Source organism: Pongo pygmaeus, chromosome 6 (assembly GCF_028885625.2).
Source record: "Pongo pygmaeus isolate AG05252 chromosome 6, NHGRI_mPonPyg2-v2.0_pri, whole genome shotgun sequence".
Taxonomy (NCBI): Eukaryota; Metazoa; Chordata; class Mammalia; order Primates; family Hominidae; genus Pongo; species Pongo pygmaeus.
In genome coordinates this window covers 138,274,969-138,301,688 of record NC_072379.2, presented here as the reverse complement: position 1 = coordinate 138,301,688, position 26,720 = coordinate 138,274,969, and the positions used below count along the sequence as shown (strand labels likewise).

The 26,720-nt window shown below is 43.9% G+C and overlaps 1 protein-coding gene and 1 non-coding gene across 3 annotated transcripts in view; one reads left to right on the top strand and one right to left on the bottom strand.

Moving 5' to 3' along the window:
* Positions 1-7,899: 7,899 nt before the first annotated feature.
* Positions 7,900-26,720, bottom strand: part of UBN2 (ubinuclein 2) — a 102,593-nt gene continuing 83,772 nt past the window's right edge. The window contains exon 16 of one of the 2 annotated variants that reach the window (XM_054496777.2): positions 7,900-9,091. In XM_054496777.2, coding sequence (XP_054352752.1) covers positions 9,050-9,091 — 42 coding nt within the window. In that variant the 3' untranslated portion in view covers positions 7,900-9,049. The remainder of the gene's footprint in view (positions 9,092-26,720) is intronic. The other variant, XM_054496778.2, reaches the window with a different exon arrangement.
* LOC129041749 (U6 spliceosomal RNA) lies at positions 22,670-22,773 on the top strand. The gene has a single exon (XR_008503905.1). It is a non-coding gene; the product is annotated as a U6 spliceosomal RNA (small nuclear RNA).

Here is a 26,720-nt window from a genome sequence, read left to right as displayed (position 1 = left end):
AAACTCATTTGTATTAACGTGAGATTCTGTTCAAAACCCAGCCTCATTATAGGTCACTCTTGAGCACCCTCAGCTGATTACCACACTGGCTAAATTAAGGAACTTTAACATCTTAAACAGCCTTCTCAAGATTACCATTTTAAATGTTCCCCACTCTTGGCTGGGTGCTGTGGCTCACACCTGTAATCCCAGCACTTTGGGAGGCTCAAGGTGGGCCGATCACTTGAGGCCAGGAGTTCAAGACCAGCCTGGCCAACGTGGCAAAAACACATTCTCCACTAAAAATACAAAAATTAGCTGGGTGTGGCGGTGCGTGCTTGTAGTCCCAGCTACTCTGGAAGCTGAGGCAGGAGAATTGCTTGAACCCGGGAGGCAGAGGTTGCACTCCAGCCTAGGTGACACAGCGAGCGCGAGCCTGTCTAAAAAAAAAAGTTCCCCACTCTTACGTATTTCCAGATACTGAGGGTTTTCGGATAGTGCTTTTTGGTACACACCAACTAATTATTTAACCAAGCGTACAGTGATAGAATTAAATCTCCCAGGAGCCTGGCAACAAAGCAAGACTGTCTCTATAAAAAAATAAATCGATGTATATATGGTGGTGCGTGACTGTAGTTCTAGCTATGCAGTAGTTTGAGGATCACTTAGCCCAGAAGTTCAAGGCTGCACTGAGCTATTATCTCTCCACTGCATGGCACCCTAGATGACACCAAGACACTGTCTCTAAAATAACAATAATTGTTGGGAACAGTGGCCCACGCCTGTAATCCCAGCACTGAGAGGCTGAGGCAGACGGATTGCGTGAGCTCAGAAGTTTGAGACCAGCCTGGGCAACAGTGAAAACCCACTTCTACAAAAAAAAAATTTTAAACTTAGCCAGGTATGGTGGTGTGTGCCTGTATTCCCAGCTACTTGGGAGGCTGAGGTGGGAGGATCGCTTGAGCCTGTGGTGAGCCTTGATCACACCACTACACTCCAGCATGGGTATCAGAGTGAGACCCTGTCTCAAAAAAATTTTTTTTTCTTTTTGTGAAGGTGTTTCTGTTTTGTTTTGTTTTTTTTTTTGAGATGGAGTCTCACTCTGTTGCCCAGGCTGGAGTGCAGTGGCACGATCTCAGCTCACTGCAACCTCTGCCTCCCGGGTTCAAGCGATTCTCCTGCCTTAGCCTCCCGAGTAGCTGGGACTATAGACACACACCATCATGCCCGGCTAATTTTGTTTTTTGTTTGTTTGTTTGTTTGTTTTGTTTTTTGAGACGGAGTCTCGCTCTGTCACCCAGGCTGGAGTGCAGTGGCGCGATCTCGGCTCACTGCAAGCTCCGCCTCCCGGGTTCACGCCATTCTCCTGCCTCAGCCTCCTGAGTAGCTGGGACTACAGGCACCCGCCACCAAGCCCGGCTAATTTTTTGTATTTTTAGTAGAGACGGGGTTTCACTGTGTTAGCCAGGATGGTAATTTTGTATTTTTAATAGAGATGGGGTTTCACTGTGTTGGCCAGGCTGGTCTCGAACTCCTGACCTCAAGTGATACACCTGCCTCGGCCTCCCAAAGTGCTAGGATTACAGGCGTGAGCCATCACACCAGACATTTTGTTTTTTCTTTTTGAAGTGGTTTATTTAATTAATTTATTTATTTTTGAGACAGAGTCTCGCTCTGTCACCCAGGTTGGAGTGCAGTGGCGCGGACTCAGCTCACTGCAATCCCCACCTCCCAGGTTCAAGCGATTCTCCTGCCTCAGCCTCCGGAGTAGCTGGGATTACAGGCATGCACCACCACATCCGACTAATTTTTTGTATTTTTAGTAAAGACAGGGTTTCACCATTTTGGCCTGGCTGGTCTCAAACTCTTGACCTTAAGTGATCTGCCTGCCTTGGCTTCCCAAAGTGCTGGGATTATAGGCATGAGCCACTGCACCCAGCCAGAAGGTTTTAAAAGAGTAAAAACATTAGAACACAATAAAATAATTATTAAAACTAATGAATGAATTAAATTAAATTAAAACTATCACCCAGAGAGTTTGGTACCTATCTGGGTCATTATGATGATGTAATATAGCTCCCGTGTGGAGCTATGGTCTTTGGTCTTTGGGGCTGGCCCTGGAATAGCTAATCTCCACGACAGAACCTGCAAAGTGCAAAGTGTTAGCTTTGTTTGGAGATGGCCCACCATTATGGAATATGTCGTACCTGACTGATGATATCTTGAGGCAGCTCTCTCAGTTGCCATCATTTTTCCAGTAATTGTCAAAGAGAGATCACATAGAACCTCCAAGGAGGACAGTTTTCCTGAGAAATTTCTTAGAAACCTAAACAATTGGCCAGGCGCGGTGGCTTACGCCTGTAATCCCAGCACTTGGGAGGCCAAGGCAGGCAGATCACCTGAGGTCAGGAGTTCGGGACTAGCCTGACCGACATGGAGAAACCCTGTCTCTACTAAAAAAATAAAAAATTAGCCGGGTGTGGTGGTGCATGACTGTAATCCCAGCTACTTGGGAGGCTGAGGCAGGAGAATCGCTTGAACCCAGGGGGCAGATGTTGCAGTGAGCCGAGATGGTGCCATTGTACTCTAGCCTGGGCAACAAGAGCGAAACTCCGTCTCAAAAAAAAAAAAAAAAAGGAAACCTAAACAGTTTACTTCTTTAGTTCTTATTTGCTATGCTGTTTGTAATAGGAAGACTTGAGGAAAAGTATATAATTTATTGAGGTGAAACCTGACTATCAGGTTGTATGCACCTAGCATGATGAATTTAATGACAATCATTTGGTACAGTCACAATTCTGAATTGATTCAAATGACATAGAAGTGACCTTGGAATTCATTTAGGTGCTACTTTTATTTTATGTGAGAAATTTCAAGCTCAGTGAATTACACAAATTCATTCTGCTAGTCATTTTTTAGTGCATTTTTGTTGTTATGGCATGTGACTTAAGATATTATGGAAGCCAGGTGCAGTGGCTCACGCCTGTAATCCCTGCTCTTTGGAAGGCCGAGGCGGGTGGATCACCTGAGGTCAAGAGTTTGAGACCAGTCCGGCCAACATGATGAAACCCCGTCTCTACTAAAAATACAAAAAATGAGCCGGGCGTGGTGGCAGGCACCTGTAATGCCAGCTACTCAGGGGGCTGAGGCAGGAGAATCACTTGAACCCGGGAGGCGGAGGTTGCAGTGAGCTGAGATAGTGCCACTGCACCCCAGCCTGGGTAATAAAAGCAAAACTCCATCTAAAAAAACAAAAAAGAAAAGAAAAGAAAAAAGATGTCATTATGGCATATGATTAGTGTAGGAATGGTCTGCCATGGTATCTTGGCAACCATGCACGTCTCCATGTAGGCTATGTATATTGCAGTCAGGCACCCCCAAAATCTATTTCCCCACTTTTCAGTAGAATGCCCTGTGATTGCTCCTGATGCAAAAGGCGATATGCCTGGGAAGGAGCTACTGTAAGGCAGTTTCTCATCCCTATTTTTTGGGAGACTGCTACAAGGCCATTTCTCATCAACTTCTCTAATTTCAGTTGAGCACAGAACTTTCCACTTTATTCTGACTTATGGTACAGCTGCAGACTTCTGTGCAAGTCTATAAAACACCTTGGCTGTAGTTTGGATTTGGCTCCATGGCAGAGCAGTCCACCACTTGAGCTATCTTCATCATCATGAGCTATGATTCATCATCATCCTGCTGGGCTGGGGACATGGGAGCAGACACCATCTTGCTTTTGCTGTCTGTGTAAATAATAAACTATCTGAACCCACTGGACTCATTGTCTCCTTCTTGACTGGGTCTGTGGAAGTTTGGCAAGTCAACCTAGAAACTACTGCAGTGTTAGGCACTGAGCTGTTGCTTAGGGACTGCTTGACCACTTGAAAATGAGGTTGAATATAAAAGAAATGACATCACATTTGGAGTCACCCTTGATGTGTGAATAATAGACTCATTAAAATGTCCATCAACAGGGACGAATAAATAAAATGTAGCATATCAGTACAGTGGAATACTACTCAGCAATAAAAAGGGACAAGCTACTGATGCATGTGATAACATGGATGAATCTAAAGTCATCCTGAGCAAAACCACACAAAGCCTACATACTATATGATCCATTTATATAAAATGCAACTCAATCTATAGTGACAAAAATCTCATTTGGGGTAGTGGTTTCAGTTATATCAAAAACCATTACATTGTATACTTTAGCTAGACATGGTGGCTCACACCTGTAATCCTAGCACTTTGGGAGGCCGAGGCAGGTGGATCACTTGAGGTCAGGGGTTCAAAACCAGCCTGGCCAACATGGCGAAACCCTGTCTCTACTAAAAATACAAAAATTAGCCGGGCTTGCTGGCACATACCTATGATCCCAGCTACTTGGGAGGCTGAGACACAAAAATCGCTTGAACCCAGGAGGTGGAGGTTGCAGTAAGCCAAGATTGCACTCCAGCCTGGGTGACAGAGCAAGACTCTGTCTCAAAAAAAAAAAAAAAGCTGAAAGCGGTGGCTCACGCCTGTAATCCCAGCACTTTGGGAGGCCAAGGCAGGTGGATCTGGAGTTCGAGACCAGGCTGGCCAACATTGTGAAACCCCGTCTCTACTAAAAATACAAAACTTTGCCGGGTGTGGTGGTGGACACCTGTAATCCCAGCTACTCAGGAGGCTGAGGCAGGAGAATCGCTTGAACTGGGAGCCAGAGGTTACAGTGAGCCAAGATCACACCATTGCATTCTAGCCTGGGCAATAAGAGTGAAACTCTATCTCAAAAAAAAAAAAATTGCATATTTAAGCAGATGAAGTCAGGTCAGAAAGCTCTGTGTATATATCAGTTGTCTTCTCTTTCTGAACTGATTTCTTTTTTCTTTTTTTTTTTTTTTTTTTTTGAGACAGAGTCTCACTCTGTTGCCCAGGCTGGAGTGCAATGGTGCGATCTCGGCTCCTGCAACCTCTGCCTCCTGGGTTCAAGCAATTCTCCTGTCTCAGCCTCCCGAGTAGCTGGGATTACAGGCACGTGCCACCAGGCCCAGCTAATTTCTGTATTTTTAGTAGAGATGGGTGGGGTTTCATCATGTTGGTCAGTCTGGTCTCGAACTCCTGACCTCGTGATCCACCCACCTCAGCCTCCCAGAGTGCTGGGATTACAGGCATGAGCCTTATAGGCATGAGCCACCGCGCCCGGCTTCTGAACTGATTTCTTATATGTATTAATTAAACGCTAAACTGCTGTAACAAAGAGACCTCAAACGCAGTAGCTTAAATTAAAAATTAAATAAAAAATATTTCTCTTGCATAATAGTCTAGAAGTGGTCATTCCAGGTTAGTAGGGCAGCTCTGGTCTAAAAAGTCATCTAGGGACTGAGCTTCCTTTTGTAGCCGTGGGACAAGCTCAAGCTGATTAACCATTACTTAAGTTGTGACAGGTGACTCAGAGCCAAAATTGTGCAGGCATGTGAAATAGAAAGGGCTGTAACCTCCTAATTGTTACTACCACCAGCCTTGCAGACCAGCTGCATTGGCATCACCTGGGACTAGATGGACAGGCCCTAAATGCTGGACCCACCCACAGACTGGGGAGACAAGTTTGACTGCTGCCTCCCTCCTATCTCCTTGCCAGTTGACTTGTGATAATAAAGCTTTTTTCCCCTCAAAAGCCACTGCCATAATATTAGCTTCTATGCAGCATTCCCCAACATATTATTGGCTTTTTCAAACAATTGTACTTTCACTCTATGCCTATTCAGTAGTTGCCCCTTATCCGAGGGCTGTACGTTCCAAGACCCTCAGTGGATGCCTGAAACTGCAGATAGTACTGAATCCTATATAGACTGTTTTTCCCTATACATACATACCTATGGCAAGGTTTAATTTATAAATTAGGTACAGTAAGAGACTAATGACTAATAAAATAGAATAATTATAACAGTATACTATAATAAAGCTTATGCAAATGTGGTCTCTCAAAACATCTAACTACTGTACTCACCTATTTTCAGACATCAGTTGATAGCAGGTAACAAACTGGAAGGTGAAACCTCAGTGAAGGATATACTGTATTTCATTAGATTCACTTTTCTTTTTTCTTTTTCTTTTTTTTTGAGACAGAGTCTCAGTCTGTCACCCACGCGGGAGTGCTGTGGCGCCATCTTGGCTCACTGCAACCTCTGCCTCCCGGGTTCAACAAGCAATTCTCCTGCCTCAGCCTCCTGAGTAGCTGGGATTACAGGCGCGTGCCACTGCACCCAGCTACATTTTGTATTTTTTGGTAGAGACGGTATTTCGCCATGTTGGCCAGTGAGGTGTCAAACTCCTAACCTCAAGTGATTCACCCACCTTGGCCTCCCAAAGTGCTGGGTTTACAGTCATGAGCCACCGTGTCTGGCAAATCCACTTTTCTTTCATTTATTTATTTATTTATTTATTTTGAGATGGAGTCTCACTCTGTCGCACAGACTGGAGTGCAGTGGTGTGATCTCACCTCACTGCAAGCTCTGCCTTCCAGGTTCACGCCATTCTCCTGCCTCAGCCTCCCGAGTAGCTGGGACTACAGGTGCCCACCACGACGCTGGGCTAATTTTTTTGGTATTTTTAGTAGAGACGGGGTTTCACCGTGTTAGCCAGGATGGTCTCGATCTCCTGACCTCATGATCCGCCCGCCTCGGCCTCCCAAAGTGCTGGATTTACAGGCGTGAGCCACCGCGACCGGCCCAGATCCACTTTTCAACAGAGTAGCTCGCTCACAAAAAACCCTCTCATCCTCTCTCCACAACCCTCCTAATTGCCTGCCCTGGTTTCAGTAGAGGGGAAATACTTTCTCTTCCTGAAAGCCACGCCTCTGTTGGGAGAGGAGAGAGGTTATGATTGAGTCAATCCGCAATGGTCAATGATCGAATCAGTCAGGCCTACATATGACTGTGTATGAAACTGCCACTAAAATTTCTACACAACAGGGTTTTGGGAGCTTCTGGGTTGGTAACGCATTGAGGTGCTAGGAGGATGGTATACCCAGAGAGGGCATGGAAGCTCCACTTTTCCCGTTCCCATACTTTGCTCTATTTATTTCTTCCATTCAGCTGTTCCTAAGTTGGATCCTTTACAATAACCTGACGATAGTAAGTAATGCACTTTCCTGGGTCCTGTGAGTCATTCTAGCAAATTATCAAATCTGGGAGGATTGTGGGAACCCCTGAATTTATAGTTATGTCAGACAGAAGTGTGGGTAACCTGGGGACCCAATACTGGAGACTGGCCCAGGTCGTGTAAGTGAAGGCAGTCTTGTGGGACTGAATGCTTAAAGCTGTGAGTCTTATAGTAACTCTGGGTAGTTACTGTCAAAATGGAATTGAATGGTAGGATTCTCGGTTGGTGTCTAGAGAGCTGGAGAATAGGTTGGCGTCAAGAAGGGAAAAAAACAACTACCCTCATTTGGTGTTGAAGAGGTGTGAGAAAAAACCCAACAGTGGTATTGTAAAATGGTGCAACCACTATGGAAAACTGTATGGCAGTTCTTCAAAAAATTAAAAATAGAACTACCATAAGATTCAACAGCCCCACTTCTGGGTATATATCCAAAAGAATTCAAAGTAGAAACTCAAACAGATATTTGTACACCCACATTCACGGCAGCATTATTCGAAATAGCCAAGAGGTGGAGACAACCCACGTGTCCATCAATGGATGAATGGATAAATAAAATGAGGTCTATTCATATCATGCAGTATTATTCAGCCTTACAGAGGAAGGAAATCCTGTCACATGACAAACAACATGGACTAACCTTGAAGATGTTACACTAAGTGACATAAGCCAGTCACAGAAGGACAAATACTACATGATTTCACTTATATGAGGTATCTACAGTTGTCAGAGACATAGATAAAGAAAGTTGAATGGTGGTTACCAGCCGCTGGAAGTAAGAGGCAAAAAGGAGTTGTTTAATGAGTAAACAGTTTCAGTTCTACAAGATCTGGAGATCTATTTCACAACAATGAAAATATACTTAACACTTAAAACATAGTTATGATAAATGTTATGAATTTCTCATACACTTAAAAATTGAAAAATTTATCTGTCACTTAAAAAAACTGATTTTGTTTGATTTTTGGCCTCTATAGATACCCCAAACTTGCATTAATTGAGGTAATCTAAGGTGATGTACATTTGAAGCAAATAGTTCTTTTTCCAAGTAAAGTAATTGAGAGGGCACCCTATAATATGAGAGGTGTTGTAAGGGCTTGACTACAAGACAACTCTTTTCTGGGGATTTTCGTCGGGGGGAGTTGGGGACTTCAGGCTCATATGGTACCTTGCCCAGAGTGCACAGCTTGTGGGCCTTGTGGAGCCAGCATGAGAACCCAGGACTATCTGACCCCAAAGCTAGAGTTCTTAATCATTGCACCTTGGTACCTTTGCAGCCATGGCCACAGCTATTTGTTGAATTAATTGAACAGGAGTTGGGAGAATACTTTTCTGCTTTTCTTTTCCAGATATGTTAGTGGCCCCAATCCTCTGATCACATTCTGTTTGTTGGTGCTAAATCCTGGTCTGGGGGCAGCCAACTAGCCTAGAGCAGAGTTGGATTCCAAAGAAGAGTTTGGCCCTCATTTTGAATACCTGCACAAGTAGAAACATACTGGCAGAAGATGTTCCAAGGCTTCCTGGAGCTCCTACATCCATCACCCACGTAAGAATGTTCTCCTGCCAGTTCCTATGGGTTTGGAGCTATGATAACTAAAGACTCCTATGGCTTAGAATGGAACAACCTTCTCTCCTCTGTAGTGGATTACTTCTGTTTCAGTGGGAATGAAAGTGTCAGGCCAGTGGGGCTCAATACTGAATATACATTAGAATTACCCAGGGAAACTTTCAAAAACACCAGTGGCTAGGACCCACCCCCAGAAATTCTGATTCACAAGTTGGGCTAGGGTCCAAGCAACAGTAATTTTTTTTTTTAAGCTTAATGTGTAGCTGGGGTCAAGAACTGCTGTCTCAGCAGATAAGCAACTGGAACAGTGGTTGACTGGGGGAATCACAAGAGTATCCGATTTCTCCTTGACCCTTCTTGTCAGGGTCCAAATTGTTCAGAGACATCTCTAAAGCAAGGCCCCTGTAAGAAAAGAAGAAATAAGTCTTATTTTTGAAAAAAAGAAAAAAAAATCTTTTGCTCACAGCAACTGGCCATACTGACCTCTAAATCATTCCCTGGCTTTATTTCACACTAATTTCTGCCCTTGGCCTTGAAGTTTATAATTAAAAAAAAAATAGAGATTGGATCTTGCTATGTTTCCCAGGTTGGTCTCAAATGCCTGGGCTCAAGTGATCCTCTCATCTCGGCCTCCCAAAGTGCTGGGATTACAGGTGTGAGCCATCTCGGCCTGCCTGAAGTTCATGATTTTTAAATTGCTGCTAAAAAACCTCTGCATTTGAGTTTAATCTTTAGTTTCTACTGATGGGTTTCTAATTTCTTTTCCTTTTTTTTTTTTCTTGAGACAGGGTCTCAGTCTGTTGTGGAGTGCAGTGGTATGATCATAGCTCACTGCAGCCTGCACCTCCCCAGCTCAAGCGATCCTCCTGCCTCAGCCTCCTGAATAGCTGGGACTACAGGCATGTGCCACCATACCTGACTATCTGATTTCTGATTTAACATGTTTTTGTGAGTTTCATAATGCTGATGCTGGTTCATCTTTGGCGTGAGTCATGATTCATCCTAATTTTCCCTGGACTCTTTCCCAGTACAAGCTAGATGACCTATGTCTCAGCTCCGTCATCTTCCATGTGAGCCAGGATGCAACTGCTCAGAGTAAGGACTTCTCACTCTAGCAGCTCTTCCGTCCTAGGTCCCTGTCAGGGTTTGGCTCTAGCTGTGGCCCTTGATATGGTTTGGCTCTGTGTCCCCACCGAAATCTCATGTCAAATGGTAATCCCCACATGTCAAGGGAGGGGCCTCGTGGAAGGTGATTGGATCATGGGGGTGGATTTCCCCCTTGCTATTCTCACGATAGTGAGTGAGTTCTCACGAGAGCTGATGGTTTAAAAGTGTGGCACTTCCCCCTTCACTCTCTCCCCTGCCACCATGTAAGACGTGCCTTGCTTCTTCTTCACCTTCCATCATGATTGTAAGTTTCCTGAGGCCTCCCCAGCCATGTGGAACTGTGAATCAATTAAAGCTCTTTTCTTTATAAATTACCCAGTCTCAGGTAGTTCTTTATAGCAGTGTGAAAATAGACTAATACAGCCCTTTTTGATATAATCTTTCAAACCCTAGCTGGAATCCTGACACTTTCAGAGTCAACAGAAGAGGAAACTATATAACTTAAGGAGAATGAATTAATCTGTCCCACTCACACTCATGTTTATTTTATTAACCTCTAGTTCACAAGTATATGGTTTTAAAGGGCAAATACACAGGAGGGATTAGGGAGAATTCTATCAGTAATTCTCGTTGTGATAGAAATTTAAGCAGTTTTCTAAGATGCAGCAGATTTTAGCCAGCCCTGAAGAAGTGGGATAATTTTCTGGAAATAGGTCTTCAATAACTGTTGTGGTAAGTAAGGGGTGATAAGAATTCTGGATTTACTGAACTGCCAGAAGACTCTTATCTTCCATTCTATGCTATTAGTTCATTAAGGCAGAGTGCTATAGTTTGAATGTATTCCCCAAAGTTCATATGTTGGAAACTAGGTTCCCAGTGCAAGTGTTGGGAGGTGAGGCCTAATAGGTGATTAGGTCATGAGGGCAGAGTGCATTAATATTGTTATTGCAGAGTGTTCGTTGTCACTAGAGTGGGCTTGTTACAAAAGTGAGTTTGGGCCCCTTTTGCTTTCTTGCCCTTCTGCCTTCTGACACAACACAAAGGCCCTCACCAGATGCCAGCACCTTGATATTGGACTTCCGAGCCTCCAGAATTATGAGAAATAAATTTCTTTTCTTTATAAATTACCTAGTCTGCGGTATTCTGTGATAGTAACACAAAACAGACTAATACACAGAGTAAATAATAAAATGTTGGCTCTGGGCTGGGTGCAGTGGCTCACGCCTGTAGTCCCAGCACTTTGGGAGGCTGAGGCCAGCAGATCACCTGAGGTCGGGAGCGCGAGACCAGCCTGACCAACAAGGAGAAACCCTGTCTCTACTGAAAATACAAAATTAGCTGGGTGTGGTGGCACATGCCTGTAATCCTAGCTACTCAGGAGGCTGAGGCAGGATAATCGCTTGAACCCGGGAGCGGAGGTTGTGGTGAGCTGAGATCGTGCCATTGCATTCCAGCCTGGGCAACAAGAGTGAAACTCCATCTCAAGAAAAATAAACAAAGAAAATAAAATAAAAAGAAAAGAAGAAGAAAATACTTTCATTAAAAGGATGCGGGGTGCCTCTCACAATTTTCTGGTAAGGCTAGAGACCAAGCTTGGGAGTGACATAGCCAACAACCTCACCCAAATCCTGCCACATATCTGGTCCAGTGAAAACATTCCCAGGCACAGTCGCCACAGTTCGCAGTGCTGACACAATGGCCCTGGGCCAGACCCGGACACCTGCACCAAAGCTGCTGCTACAGCACACTGGCAGTGGCTGGCTTCCCTGCTCCCACATGTGCCAGGATGAGTCTAAGTCATTATCTGGGTCATGTTCTCAAGTGAGTGGTTCTAATTGGCATGGCCTGGGTGATGTACCCATGTCTTGGCTTCAAGGAAGCCTGGGAAAGCAAATATTTTATCATTCAATGAATTTTGACTGCACACCTGCTATGAGTTAGGCACTCTTCTAGGTGCTAAGGAAATCAGAGCAAGCAAAATAGGTAAAAGTTCCTATACTCACAAAGCTTCTGTTCGAGAGATGGGCAGATAATGATAAATAACAAGTAAAACAAAGTTTGTCAAAGGGTGATGTGTGCTATGGGGAAAAATAAAGCCAGTGCTGGGGACTGGACCTGCTGCTTTGTAATGTGTTCTGGAGGTCCTTCCTGAGAAGGTGATATTTGAGCTGAGAGGCAAATGATAGGAGGGTTCTGCCATTTTCAACGTGTGTGTGTGTACATATGCTGTACGGGGCAATGCCCATTTTTTGTTTGTTTGTTTGTTTTGAGACAGAGTCTTGCTCTGTTGCCCAGGCTGGAGTGCAGGGGCACAATCTTGGCTCACAGCAACCTCTGCCTCCCGGGTTCAAGTGGTTCTCCTGCCTCAGCCTCCCAAGTAACTGGGACTATAGGTACACACCACCACGCATGGTTAATTTTTGTATTTTTAGTAGAGATGGGGTTTCTCCATGTTGACCAGGCTGGTCATCGAACCGGCTAATTTTTGTACTTTTAGTACAGATGGAGTTTCTCCACGTTGACCAGGCTGGTCTCAAACCCTGGCCTCAAGTGATCCATCCCCCTTGGCCTCCCAAAGTGCTGGGATTACAGGCGTGAGCCACTGCCTGGCGCAATGCCCATGTTTTTAACTAAAGAAACCCTACCTCCACTCCCCAGCCATTGTCAGGTCACCTCCATCCTGTCCTTCAAGCTTTATGTGAAGGTAAAGGAGCTCTGGGACAACAGTTTACTATGCCCAGCGAAACTGTGGGGACAGACTCCGAGGGCCCAATCTTTACTCTTCAACTACAGCAAGGACTGGCAACCTGGATGTGCTACCATAATTGTGGGGAGATTTTGGTGGGCAAGTGTCAGGACTGAAGAAAATGAGTATACATCAGAGTATACATGTGTGTGCATGTACTTTTGTCGAGTGTGATGCTATAGATGTTGTGTCTGAAAGCGATGATTTCAGCCAGGCATGGTGGCTCATGCCTCAAATCCCAGCACTTTGGGAGGTCAAGGCAGGTGGATCACTTGAGGTCAAGAGTTCGAGACTAGCCTGGCCAACATGGTGAAACCCTGTCTCTATTAAAAATACAAAACATTAGCTGGGCGTGGTGGTGGGCACCTGTAATCCCAGCTACTCAGGAGGCTGAGGCAGGAGAATCACTTGAACCCGGGAGGTGGAGGTTGCAGTGAGCCAAGATCGTGCCATTGCACTCCAGCCTGAGTGACAGAGCAAGACTCTGTCTCAAAAAAAAAAAAAAAAAGCAGTGATTTCTAAACTTTTATTATGTACTCATATCAGTAAAAGTCTTGTTCCTCCCCTGTAATCCTTTGTATTTATTTTTAAATTATATACACTTACTACAGAAGCATTATAAAACATGAAAAAATAGAAATGTTTTAAAAATGAAACACATATTTTGAAAATATTTTTATCAACATTTTAAAAAGTCCTAATTTCTCTCAGTAAAGATTATGATTGTGTATTTTATTGACAACACGTAATTCAGTATGTTTCGTTGTTCTGAAAAATCTTATTTATTTTTTTTTGAGATGGAGTCTCGCTCTGTCGCCCAGGCTAGAGTGCAGTGGCGCAATCTCGGCTCACTGCAACCTCTGCCTCCCAGGTTCAAGCCATTCTCCTGCCTCAGCCTCCCAAGTAGCTGGGATTACAGGCGCCCACCACTGCGCCCGGCTAATTTTTGTATGTTTAGTAGAGACGGGGTTTCGCCATATTGGCCAGGCTGGTTTCGAACTTCTGACCTGAGGAGATCTGCCCGCCTCAGCCTCCTGAAGTGCTGGGATTACAGGCGTGAGCTACCGCGCCCGGCCATATTCTGAAAAATCTTTAGCACATTATTTCAGGCAACAAAATTGCACAGTGATTAACATTTCTAAACATTTCATTTTTCAAATTTCTCTCTTCATAGCATAAGTTTCTTTTTTGTTTTTTTTTTGAGACGGAGTCTTGCTCTGTCCCCCAGGCTGGAGTGCTATGGTGCGATCTCGGCTCACTGCAAGCTCCGCCTTCTGGCTTCACGCCATTCTCCTGCCTCAGCTTCCCGAGTAGCTGAGACTACAGGGGCCCGCCACTGCGCCCAGCTAATTTTTTGTATTTTTAGTAGAGACGGGGTTTCACCGTGGTCTCGATCTCCTGACCTCGTGATCCGCCCACCTTGGCCTCCCAAAGTGCTGGGATTACAGGCGTGAGCCACCGTGCCCGGCCAAGTTTCTTTTAAAATTAGCAGTTAATGTCTCATTAAAGCTTAAAAAAATTTTTAACTTAAAGAGACCCATTAAGGATCTCCATTTTTTTTCAAAATATCAGCTAGGCATCCATATTAGTCAGGTTCAGCAAGAAAAAGACAACCACTGTAGGCCTTTCAAGCGGACAGGAATTGAGTGCAGGGTATTTAAATGCTTATGACATCATAAGAATGGCAGCGGGAATTAGGAGCTAGGGGAAGTCTGCTACCACACAGTACTTCAGAGTACAGGAGGTTGATTGCTGCTGTCACCCAGGTCAGAAAAATGCAGAAACCCCTGTTGATGGCAGAGGCCCCAAAGCACTGAGATGGGGCTAATGGATCACTTGGAGGCTACTGTGGGATTTTGGGTCTACCATGGCCTCCAAAATAATAACACCACTTTTTCCTTGCACCTGCGAAAACTTGCATGAGTACAAAAAAAATCACACCTATTCGAGACCAGCCTGGCCAACATGGTGAAACCCCGTCTCTACCAAAAATACCAAAATTAGCCCGGCTCGGTGGCGGGCGCCTGTAATCCCAACTACTCAGGAGGCTGAGGCAGGAGAATCGCTTGAACCCGGGAGGCGGAGGTTGCAGTGAGCCAAGATCGCGCCACTGAACTCCAGCCTGTGTGATAAGAGTGAGACTCCATCTCAAAATAAAATAAAATAAAATGAATAATAATAATAATCAGGTCCAGAAGCTTGCAGGCAAGAGAAATTGAGAAATGCAGTTTCCATAATTCTAGTCCCTGTAATACGGAGAGTAGCATATAAAAATTTGGGAACGAAGCCTGATTGCCAAAAATATGCTGTGAACCTCAGGGCAGCACACTCCTGACAGCCTCTTGTCATCAAAGGAGAGGTCAGCATATGAGAAATGCTTGAGTCTTTTGTAAAAGAAAACTAGGCGATTAATTTTGACATTTGACACCCAGCTGATTTTCGTATTTTTTGGTAGAGACGAGGTTTCACCATGTTGGCCAGGCTGATCTCGAACTCCCGACCTCAAGTGATCTGCCCACCTTGGCCTCCTAAAGTGCTGGGATTACAGGTATGAACCACTGCACCCGGCCAACAGTTCTTGTATATGAGATTTTCATGGCTTCTTTCCATTACATAGTAGTTTCTGTTATTTGAAGGTCTTGCTTTTAATCAAGTTAACCCACTGATGACATCCTGCGGCATGGAAACTGCAGTACACGATAATACTCAGTATATTATGAAACTCAAAACAGGCAAGCTGGACCTGCTGGATGCAAGGAGAGAGTGAGTGATTCCTTCTCATCACTGCCACTCGTCAGCTTCCTGGGTGACTTCTTTCTGTCCTGTGTGAAACTGGGGGTGGTTTACACAGCCTTTCCAGGACATAGCAGGACAATCTTCCTCTTTGGTTTTTTAAAAAAATCTAACTGGGTGCGGTGGCCCACGCCTGTAATCCCAGCACTTTGGGAGGCCGAGGTGGGCGGATCACCTGAGGTCAGGAGTTTGAGACCAGCCTGGTCAACATGGTGAAACCCCGTCTCTACTAAAAATACACAAATTAGCCAGGTGTAGTGGCATGTGTCTATAGTCCCAGCTAGTCCAGAGGCTGAGGCAAGAGTATCACTTGAACCTGGGAGGCAGAGGTTGCAGTGAGCTGAGATTGCGCCACTGTACTCCAGCCTGGGTGACACAAGATTCTGATTAAAAAAAAAAAAGTCTCTTTTTCTAGTTATTAGTCAGTCTTATCTAGTGTCATCTCAAAACTTCAAATGTCATTGACTTGAAAGCCTCTCTCCTCCTCCAGCCTGGAGTCTGTGGGGTCATGGTCAGTGTCATTTCTCTTTCTCATACTGCCTCCTCCGGCCTCGCTGGCTGCTGTCCCTGGCCTGCTGCTGTCCTGGGGAAGCAGGGGAAGGAAGGTCAGGTTTCACTCCATGAGTTGAGTCTGGGAGTGACAGATTCCAAACAGTGCTTCTTTTCTCCTAGGTGTTTTCTCGTGGGTTCTGGAGAGTCTCCACCCCCAGGCCAACTGCTGTCCCCCAGAGGTTACACCTTCTCCAGCTGGACACTAGGATACCTACCCAGCCCCTTAGGCTCCAGAAGTCCTCCCCTCTATTGAGGTTATCCCATCCCTCCGGTGTTCCCTTTGGCTGGAGCAAGGCTGTCTCCCTTTCTAGAGAACCACGGCAGGCCTACAGGAACTCTGAGAATGCAAACCATGTCAAAGGCAGCCATCTCCAGGGGCTAGCCACCAACACGGAGTCAAATCCCAGTCCACGTGTCCCTCAAACTCCAGAAGACATGTCACACTTTCCAAATGGTCCTCTTGAAGTGCTCCCTTATTTGGCATGATCTGATGAGGCACCCACCCCCTCCTGCCTGGGGAGAAGGGCAATGTCCAGCACACAGACAGTTGCTCCAAAGCAATCCTCTCACATTCCGCCAAGGCCAGGACGTGGATGCCAAGCTAATCCTTCCCAATGTGGAGCTAACGGTTTTACAATCTCAGCATGAGCTGCGAAGGTGATCTAGCTCCTCCTGCCTTTAGAATGTGGAAGTACTTGGCACCTACTGTTTTGTTCTCAGCCTTTGGGGCCTCTGGTGAAACTGACACAGAAAGAGTCCCATTTTAGTAAAAGAAGTTATCATTATAAAAAGTAACCCCTTCCTCACGCCAGGATACCTGATGCACCGCAGGTGTCTCATGACAGCCTGACTTAGGAAGCGGGCTGTGTGAAGGTATAGCTAATATAGAATTATTACATATTTATATATTACATCCTTATAGTAATATGACTTTTTATACAAAACATATAGAGAATGGTTTTTTTTTGAGACGGAGTCTCACTCTGTTGCCCAAGCTGGAGTGTAGTGACATGATCTTGGCTCACTGCAACCTCTGCCTCCCGGTTCAAGCGATTCTCCTGCCTCAGCCTCCTGAGTAGCTGGGATTACAGGCACCCGCCACCACATCCAGCTAATTTTTGTATTTTTAGTAGAGATGGGGTTTCACCATGTTGACCAGGCTGTTCTCGAACATCTGACCGCAAGTGATCTGCCTGCCTTGGCCTCCCAAAGTGTTGGGATTATAGGCATGAGCCACTGCAACTATAATCCCAGCACTTTGCCAGAATTTTTGTTTTTGACGTTATGGATAATTAGATGTGCAGATAAATCTCTGTCAATATAGACTACCTTAAAGTGTTCGGTGAAATTTTGTTTTGTTTTTGAGACGGAGTCTCTCTCTGTCACCCAGGCTGGAGTGCAGTATCGTGATCTCGGCTCACTGCAACCTCCGCCTCCCAGTTCAAGCGATTCTCCTGCCTCAGCCTCCTGAGTAGCTGGGATTACAGGTGCCTGCCACCACGCCTGGCTTATTTTTGTATTTTTAGTAGAGACGGGGTTACACCATGTTGTCTAGGCTGGTCTCAAACTCCTGACCTCAGGTGATCCACCCGCCTCGGCCTCCCAAACTGCTGGGATTACAGGTGTGAGCCATTATGCCTGGTCAGAATTTTTGTTTTTGAAATTATGGATAATTAGATGTGCAGAGAAATCTCTGTCAATAGAGACTACTTTGAGTGTTGGGTGAAATTTCTTTTTTTGGAGACGGAGTCTCGCTCTGTCGCCCAGGCTGGAGTGCAGTGGCACGATCTCGGCTCACTGCAAGCTCTGCCTCCTGGGTTCACGCCATTCTCCTGCCTCAGCCTCTCGAGTAGCTGGGACTACAGGCGCCCGCCACCACACTCAGCTAATTTTTTGTATTTTTAGTAGAGACGGGGTTTCACCGTGTTAGCCAGGATGGTCTCCATCTCCTGACCTTGTGATCTGCCTGCCTCGGCCTCCCAAAGTGCTGGGATTACAGGCATGACCCACCGCACCCGCCCGAGTTTTGGGTGAAATTTTAATAAATACACAAAAAATACTTTAAAGAATGACTGAGCCAACAGGGAAGTAAAGGAGACTAGAAGAACTGGAGGTCAGAAGGAGGAGGACCCAGAAAGACAGCAGGAACACATTGTTTGCCCTGAGGGCCTGTGCTAATCCCTGGTGGCCTAGAGGCTGGAATTTTTATCATTTTTTAGTTTTTAGAGATGGAGTGTCTGCTATGTTGCCCAGGCTGGACTTGAACTCCTGGGCTCAAGCAATCCTCTTACATCAGCCTCTCAAGTAGCTGGGACTACAGGTGAGCATCTGCACAACTGGCTTTAGAGTCTGGATTTTTAATTTGCCTCAGGCAGCCAAAAGGAAAGAAGACCCCAGACAGGCATGGTGGGGTGGCAGATCAAGACTCTTGCAGACCGGGTGCGGTGGCTCATGGCTGTAATCCCAGCACTTCGGGAAGCCCAGGACGGCAGATTGCTGGAGGTCAGGAGTTCGAGATCAGCCTGGCCAACATGGCGAAACCCTGTCTCTACTAAAAATACAAAAATTAGCCAGGCATGGTGGTACACGCCTGTAATCCCAGCTACTCGGGAAGCTGAGGCAGGAAAATCGCTTGAACCCGGAGGCAAGAGGTTTCAGTGAGCCAAGATTGCACCTCTGCACTCCAACCTGGGCAACAGAGCAACACTCCATCTCAAAAAAAAAAAAAAAAAAAAAAGAAACTCTTGCATAATGCTGGGGCCCCAAAGACACGGAATTGCTGAGAATGAAAAAAGCATCCCTGACCTTGCTGAGAAGAGGCTTTTCTGTCTCGACTGCAGTGTTGGGTGGGTGGCAGGGTGGAGAACCCCCCACAAGAGTCCTTAACCACCAGCCCTTACCACTCGCATGAATTTGTGGCTGAAATCCATCCTAACTTCGTGGCCCAGAAATCCTAAGCTGAAAATTAATTTGAAGCGGTCAGTCTTGGGTTGGTAATGTCCCTAGGAACCTGGAAGAAGCAAATCAAGTCCTCTCTAGAAGAAGGATTTCTTTAAATCCTTCTTCTTCAAATCCAGGCCTCAAATTAAAAAAAAAAAAATATATATATATATATAGCTGGGTGTGGTGGCACGCACCTGTAGTCCCAACTATCTGGGAGGCTGAGGTGGGAGGATCACTTGAGACAAGGAGGTCAGGTAAGGAATGATCACGTCACTGCATTCTGGCCTGGGCATACAGTGAAACCGTGTCTTAAAAAACAAACAAACAAATAAAATAGCCAGGCCTCAAAGAATGTCCATAAAGTTCTGAAGTGCAGGGATATATCATACAAAAATCACTAAACACAGAGAAAGAAAGCTACCGTGAGCAAGTTAGTAAAAAACCGTAAACTGCAGAATCAGACCCACAGTTTTAAGTTCAGATCTGACTCAGGTGCCTGGAAGTTTGCTCTGGGAAAGGCTGCTGGTGTTCCCAGCCCACTTGCTAAAGCACAGGTTAGGGGCTGGACCTTGCCCATGCCCCTGACTGTATGTCACCAGCTAAGGAAGCTGATAAGCTCAAGGAAAAACAAGCTCGGAGGTTAATATCACCAGATATTTTAAGAGTACAATCACATCAAAGGAGACAAACTGTCCTACAGAAACCGGAATGGAACAAGACAGATCAGGACTCTAAAATAAGCACAACAAAGATCCTCAGAGAGATAAGAAGATGATAATGAGGAACAAGCAGTGGCACAGAATCCAGTGGAAACACTGATATGAAGTTGGTAACAAACTCAGGAAACCGGATAAAAACAATAATAGTTGGGCTGCGTGCAGTGGCTCATGCCTGTAATTCCAGCACTCTGGGAGGCCGAGGCGGGTGGCTCACCTGAGGTCAGGAGTTTGAGACTAGCTTGGCCAACATGGTGAGAGCCCATCTCTACTAAAAATGCAAAAATTACCTGGGCGTGGTGGCGGGCACTTATGATCCTGGCTACTTGGGAGGCTGAGGCAGGAGAATTGCTTGAACCCGGGAGGTGGAGGTTGCAGTGAGCCAAGATTGTGCCACTGCACTCCAGCCTGGACAACAGAGTGAGACTGTCTCAAAAAAGAAAAAAAGAAAGAAAAAAAAACAAGAATAGCTGAAAAATGAATAATGATCTAAATCAGCTGAAGAAATTTTCCTAGAAGGTACCAAAAAGTAATAAGGAGACGGAAAATACCAAATAACATTTAAGAGATATGGAAAATATTAGTGTCAATATCTGCCTAATACGAGTTTCAGAAAAAGAGAAAATGGATGTAAGAAAGAGAACGTATTAAAAAATTGTAAGTGTGTGTGTTTCTTGTTGAGAGCCAAAAAAAGAAAAAAAAAGCTTAAGTGTGAAGTTTTAAAGATTAATCTTGAGACCAGCCTGGGCAATGTTGTGAGACCCTGTCTCTAAAAAAAATTAAAAATTAGCTGGGTGTGGTAGTATGCACCATATAGTTCCAACTACTTGGGAGGCTGAGGTGGGAGGATTGGTTGAGCCTGGGAGGTTGAGGCTGCAGTGAGCTGTGCACTCCAGCTTGGGTGGCAGAGCAAGACTCTTATCTCAAATAATAATAATAAAGATTAATGATAAAAAGACCGCAATGCAAAGGTCTTGTGGAACATCAAACAGAATAGAGAAGGAAAAACCTAAACTTTGACATATTGTAATGAAATTTAGCAACATTGGCCTGTAGTCCTAGCTACTCTGGAGGCTGAGGTGGGAGAACTGCTTGAACCCAGGAGGCAAGGTTGCAGTGAGCTGAGACCACACCATTGCACTCCAGCCTGGGTGACAGAGTAAGACTCCATCTCAAAACAAAAAAAAGAAATTTAGGAACATCAAAGACCAAAAAAAAAAGAAAAAAAATGCAAAAAGCTTATAGAAAGAAGGAATATAGTTCACAAAAGAATAAAAATTGGATTGGCATTAGTCTTCCTAACAGAAAAATTGGAGACAAAAAAGCAATGAAATTATATATATATATATATATAGTATACATATATACACACATATATATACGTATACATATATACACACATATATATACGTATACATATATACACACATATATATACGTATACATATATACACACATATATATACGTATACATATATACACACATATATATACGTATACATACACACATATATATACGTATACATATATACACACATATATACGTATACATATATACACACATATATACGTATACATATATACACACATATACATATACATATATACACACATATATACGTATACATATATACACATATATACGTATACATATATACACATATATACGTATACATATATACACATATATACGTATACATATATATACACATATATACGTATACATATATATACACATATATATATACACACACACACATATATAATTTTTTATTTTTTTATTTTTATTTTTTGAGACAGAGTTTCACTCTTGTCGTCCAGGCTGGAGTGCAGTGGCGTGATCTCTGCTCATTGCAACCTCTGCCTCCTGGGTTCAAGTGATTCTCTAGCCTCAGCCTCCCGAGTAACTGGGATTACAGGCCCCTGCCACCATGCCCAGCTAAGTTTTGTATTTGTAGTAGAGACAGGTTTTCACCATGTTGGCCAGGCTGATCTGCCCGCCTGGGCCTCCCAAAGTGCTGGGATTACAGGCGTGAGCCACCGTGCACGGCCATGAAATTATATTTCTAAGTGATGAAGGAAAAGAACCTAGAAAATTACATCCCGCTAAACTATTATTTAAATGTGAAGAAGCAAAGATGATACGATACTTTCAGATATACAAAGTTTTAACAAGTTTAAAACCAGCACAAAAGCCTCTTTGAAAACTCTCCTGGAATAAGTACTTTTATACTTAATATAAGTATATTATACTTAAAATACTAAGAACTTACTAAGCACATGAAAAGATGTTCAATACCATTAGTTATTACAAAAATTCAAATCAAAAAAATAACAAGAAACCACTTATACCCACTAGGAGATGACAGCCATAATTTAAAAAATGAAAAATGGCAAATGCGGATGAGAATGTAGAAGAACTGGAACTCTTTTTTTTTTTTGAGACGAAGTCTCGCTCTTGTTGCCCAGGCTGGAGTGCAATGGCACGATCTCAGCTCACTGCAACCTCTGCCTCCCAGGTTCAAGCGATTCTCCTGCCTCAGCCTCCCCAGTAGCTGGGATTACAGGCGCCTGCCACCACGCCCGGCTAATTTTTGTGTTTTTAGTAGAGATGGGGTTTCACCATGTTGGCCAGGCTGGTCTCGAACTCCTGACCTCAGGTGATCCGTCTGCCTCTGCCCCCCAAAGTGTTGAGATTACAGGTGTGAGCCACCATGCCCAGCCTGAACCACCACGCCTGGCCGGAACTGGAACTCTTATGCATTGTTGGTGGGAATGTAAAATGGTTCAGCTACTGTGGAAAAGAGTTTGGTAGTTCCTCAAATGAAATGTAGTTAGCATAAAATCCAGCAATTCCACTCCCAGGTCTGTACCTAAGAGGACTGAAAACATACATCCACACAAAAACTTGTGCACAAGTGTTAATAGGAGCATTATTCATAATCGCTAAAAAGTGGAAACAGCCCAAGTGTCTATCACCTGATGAATGGGTAAACGGTGACATATCCATACAATGAGATATTATTTGGGGTATAGATATCTGGATATTAAATTTAATACTAGACAGGGAAAAAGTCACAAAGAAAAATGAGAGACACATATTGGTAAAAGAACATTATATCAGTGCTTGCTTCAGCAGCACATATACTAAAACTGGAATGATACAGAGATTAGCACCGCCCCTGTGCAAAGATGATACACAAATTCGGGAAGCGTTCCATATTTTTTAAAAAATATTATATCTGCCGGGCGCGGTGGCTCACGCCTGTAATCCCAACACTTTGGGAGGCAGAGGCGGGCGGATCACGAGGTCAGGAGATCGAGACCATCCTGGCTAACACAGTGAAACCCCGTCCCTACTAAAAATACAAAAAATTAGCTGGGCGTGGTGGCGGGCACCTGTACTCCCAGCTACTCGGGAGGCTGAGGCAGGAGAATGGCGTGAACCTGGGAGGTGGAGCTTGCAGTGAGCCCAGATTGTGCCACTGCACTCCAGCCTGGGCGACAGAGCGAGACTGTCTCAAAAATAATAATAATAATAATATTATATCAAAAAGATATAACCATAATGAACATATATGCATCCAAAAACATTCATGGTTCTTTGAAAAGTTATTGAGAAGGAAGAATGGCAAGACTGATTAAGATGATGCATCTAAACAAGGCATAGCATGAAAACAGGAAAAAACACACAGGAGATTACAAACAATTAAAAATTGGCCGGGCACCGTGGCTCATGTCTGTAATCCCAGCACTTTGGGAGGTCAGGTGGGCAGATCCCCTGAAGTCAGGAGTTTGAGACTATCCTGGCCAACATGGTGAGACCCTGTCTCTACTAAAAATACAAAAATTAGCTGGGTGTGGTGGTGCATTCCTATAATTCCAGCTACTTGGGAGGCTGAGGCAGGACACTAGCTTGAACCGGGGAGACAGAGGTTGCAGTGAGCCGAGATCAGACCATAGCAGTCCAGCCTGGGCGACACAGCAAGACTCAGTCTAAAAAAATAAATAAATAAGTAATCCTACAAATACACTTCTTTTTTTTTTTTTTTTTTTTTTTTTGAGATGGAGTTTCTCTTTGTCGCCCAGGCTGGAGTGCAGTAGCACGATATCAGCTCACTGCAACCTCTGCCTCCCGGGTTCAAGCGATTCTCCTGCCTCAGACTCCCCAGTAGTTGGGACTACAGGAGCCCATAACCACCTCAGCTAATTTTTGTATTTTTAGTAGAGATGGGGTTTCACCATATTGGCCAGGCTAGTCTCGAACTCCTGATCTTGTGATCCGCCTGCCTCAGCCTCCCAAAGTGCTGGGATTACAGGCATGAACCACTGCACCTAGCCACAAATATACTTCTAAAAGAGTTTCTGGGCCAGGTGCAGTGACTCACGCCTGTAATCCCAGCACTTTGGGAGGCTGAGGCAGGCGGATCACCTGAAGTCAGGAGTTCAAGGCCAGCCTGACCAACATGATGAAACCCCATCTCTACTAAAAATACAAAATTAGCCAGGCATGGTGGCACATGCCTTAATCCCAGCTACTTGGGAGGCTGAGGAAAGAGAATCACTTGAACCCAGGAGGTGGAGGTTGCAATGAGCTGAGATTGCGCCACTGCACTCCAGCCTGGGCAACAAGAGCAAAACTCTGTCTCAAAAAAAAAAAAAAAAAAAAAAATTCTGTCATTGTTGATTATATATAGGTATTATGGGAAAAGCACTTGATCTAATTCAGCGCATGCATATAATCAACCTTCCCAGAAAATTAGGAATAGAACTTTCTTAAGTTCATAAAAACTATATACCAAAAATCTAGAATAACACCATACTTAATGGAGAAGACTTAGATCAATAAGGAACAAAGATTTTAATGTTCCCATTAAAATATGGAACAAAGATGCCACTTTCCCCATTACTGTTTAGCATAGTATTAAAGGACCAGTCTAAAGCTCTAAGACAAGATGTAAAATGTGAAATTGAAAGAGGAGATAAAACTGTCATTATTTGTACATTATATGATCACTTCCATTGAAAAGCTAGTAAAATAATCGGATGAGTTATTAGCATAACAGTTTAGCAAAATTGCTGGATATAAAATCAACTTTAAAGGATCAATAGCATTCCTTAGTACCAACAACAAATCAGAAAACAAAGAATAAGATACAATTCATGGAAGCAACAGCTATAAAATACCTAGAAATTAATATATAAACAAGACCTTCATAGAGAAGTTTTAAAAGCTTTATTGGAAGACACAAAAAAAATCTGTAACTTAAAGATTCTATTATTCTTCTTAAACCACTCTATAGGCCCCAAAGAATGTGAATTTAATGCAAAGTCAATCCTAATCAATATTTCAACTGGATTTTAAATGGAAGTGGAAAATTTTATTCTAAAATTTATATGGAAGAATAAAAATCCATAATTAGCTGGGCCAACATAGAGTAACAAAGACGGGGACTCTCTTTACTATACACTAAGGCATATTTTTAAGTCTATGGTAATAGAAAACAGTAAGATACTGGTGTGGAAATAAAAAGAACAATGGAACAGAACAGAGCTCAAAAATAGATCTTTCCGGGCTGGGCGCGGTGGCTTACGCTTGTAATCCCAGCACTTTGGGAGGCCGAGGTGGGTGGATCACGAGGTCAGGAGATTGAGACCACGGTGAAACCCCATCTCTACTAAAAATATAAAAAATTAGCCGGGCGTGGTGGCGGGCGCCTGTAATCCCAGCTACTCGGAGAAACTGAGGCAGGAGAATGGCGTGAACCCGGGAGGCGGAGCTTGCAGTGAGCCGAGATTGCGCCACTGCACTCCAGCCTGGGTGACAGAGCGAGACTCCGTCTCAAAAAAAAAAAAAAAAAAAGAAAAATAGATCTTTCCGTATATGAGAACTGGATATATGATAAAAATGGTACCACAAATTAATGGGAGAAATATTGATCTGTTAGGTGGTACTGGGAAAACTGCTTCACTAAATATAGAAAAATAAAGCTGGATCCCTACATTACACAATATACGAAAGTGGATGCCAGATGGATTGTAAATGAAAATGTGAAGGCAAAACTATAAAGCTCATAGGAGAAAATGCTGGAGGATATCTTTGTGGTGTAGGGCTAGGGAAATATTTCATAAGTAAACTGCCCAAAACACAAACATAAGACAAAAAGTAGATTAATTAAAAAGTAAGGATTTTTGTTCAATAAAGGATGTCACAGACAAAGTTAAAAGACAGGTAACAGACAAAAGTAACTGACACATCTAAAACTGGTAAGAGATTAATGTCCACAACAAGAAACCAAAATGCAATTGCACAATGAGCAAAGATCAACATGCAATTGACAGAAGGGAAGACTAACTATCACCTTGTTTTTGGTAATAAGGAATTGAAGATAACCTAGTTATCCACTGTGAGGGGAACAGGTATGTATAACGTGGTGCGTGCACACTAGGGAATCCGTGCAGCAGTAAGAAGCAACACCCTAAATGTACACATAGCAACATGGATGTATCTAAGTAAGCAGAAAACAGTAAACATGGCTACCACAGTACCTCTGGTATGAATTAAAATTGTATACATACAACACAATACTACTTACTTCGAACAATGCCTGCAAAACAAGGGGCACATATCAAAAAAGTAAGAGTGGTGCCTATGGGACAGAGCAGAGTGGGGACTAAGGAAGAGGAGAAACTTAATGGATAATGAAGTGAGGGAATGAGTTCTCAAGCTGACTGATGACAATGTGCTATGAATCAAGGCATATGACTGACGCATTACTTTGCATTTGAGTACAAAGTAAAAAGAAATTACCCACAGCACAAACTTACATATAGTTTGAAACTACAGCAGGCATTTGACTATAGAAAGAGAGACTGAGGCTGTCACGGACTCCCTGCGGAGCCAGGCCCTTGGAATGTCAGAGTGGAGACAGAGCTGGATCTTGGTGACATGGAAACACTCCACGACGCTTCATCTAAACCAAGTATCTGTAAGACCACTCAGATGAACCAGATTCCCTTGACTTTTTCAGCCAGGGGTGTCTGATATCTGTGATGAAAGAATTTTAACTGCTATCTATCTATGCCTGTACTTTAAGCAATAACTACACCACATTTTTAAACAACACTATGGCTTCACTTCCATACTTTTGGGAAATTAGGGGAGCAGGACGAA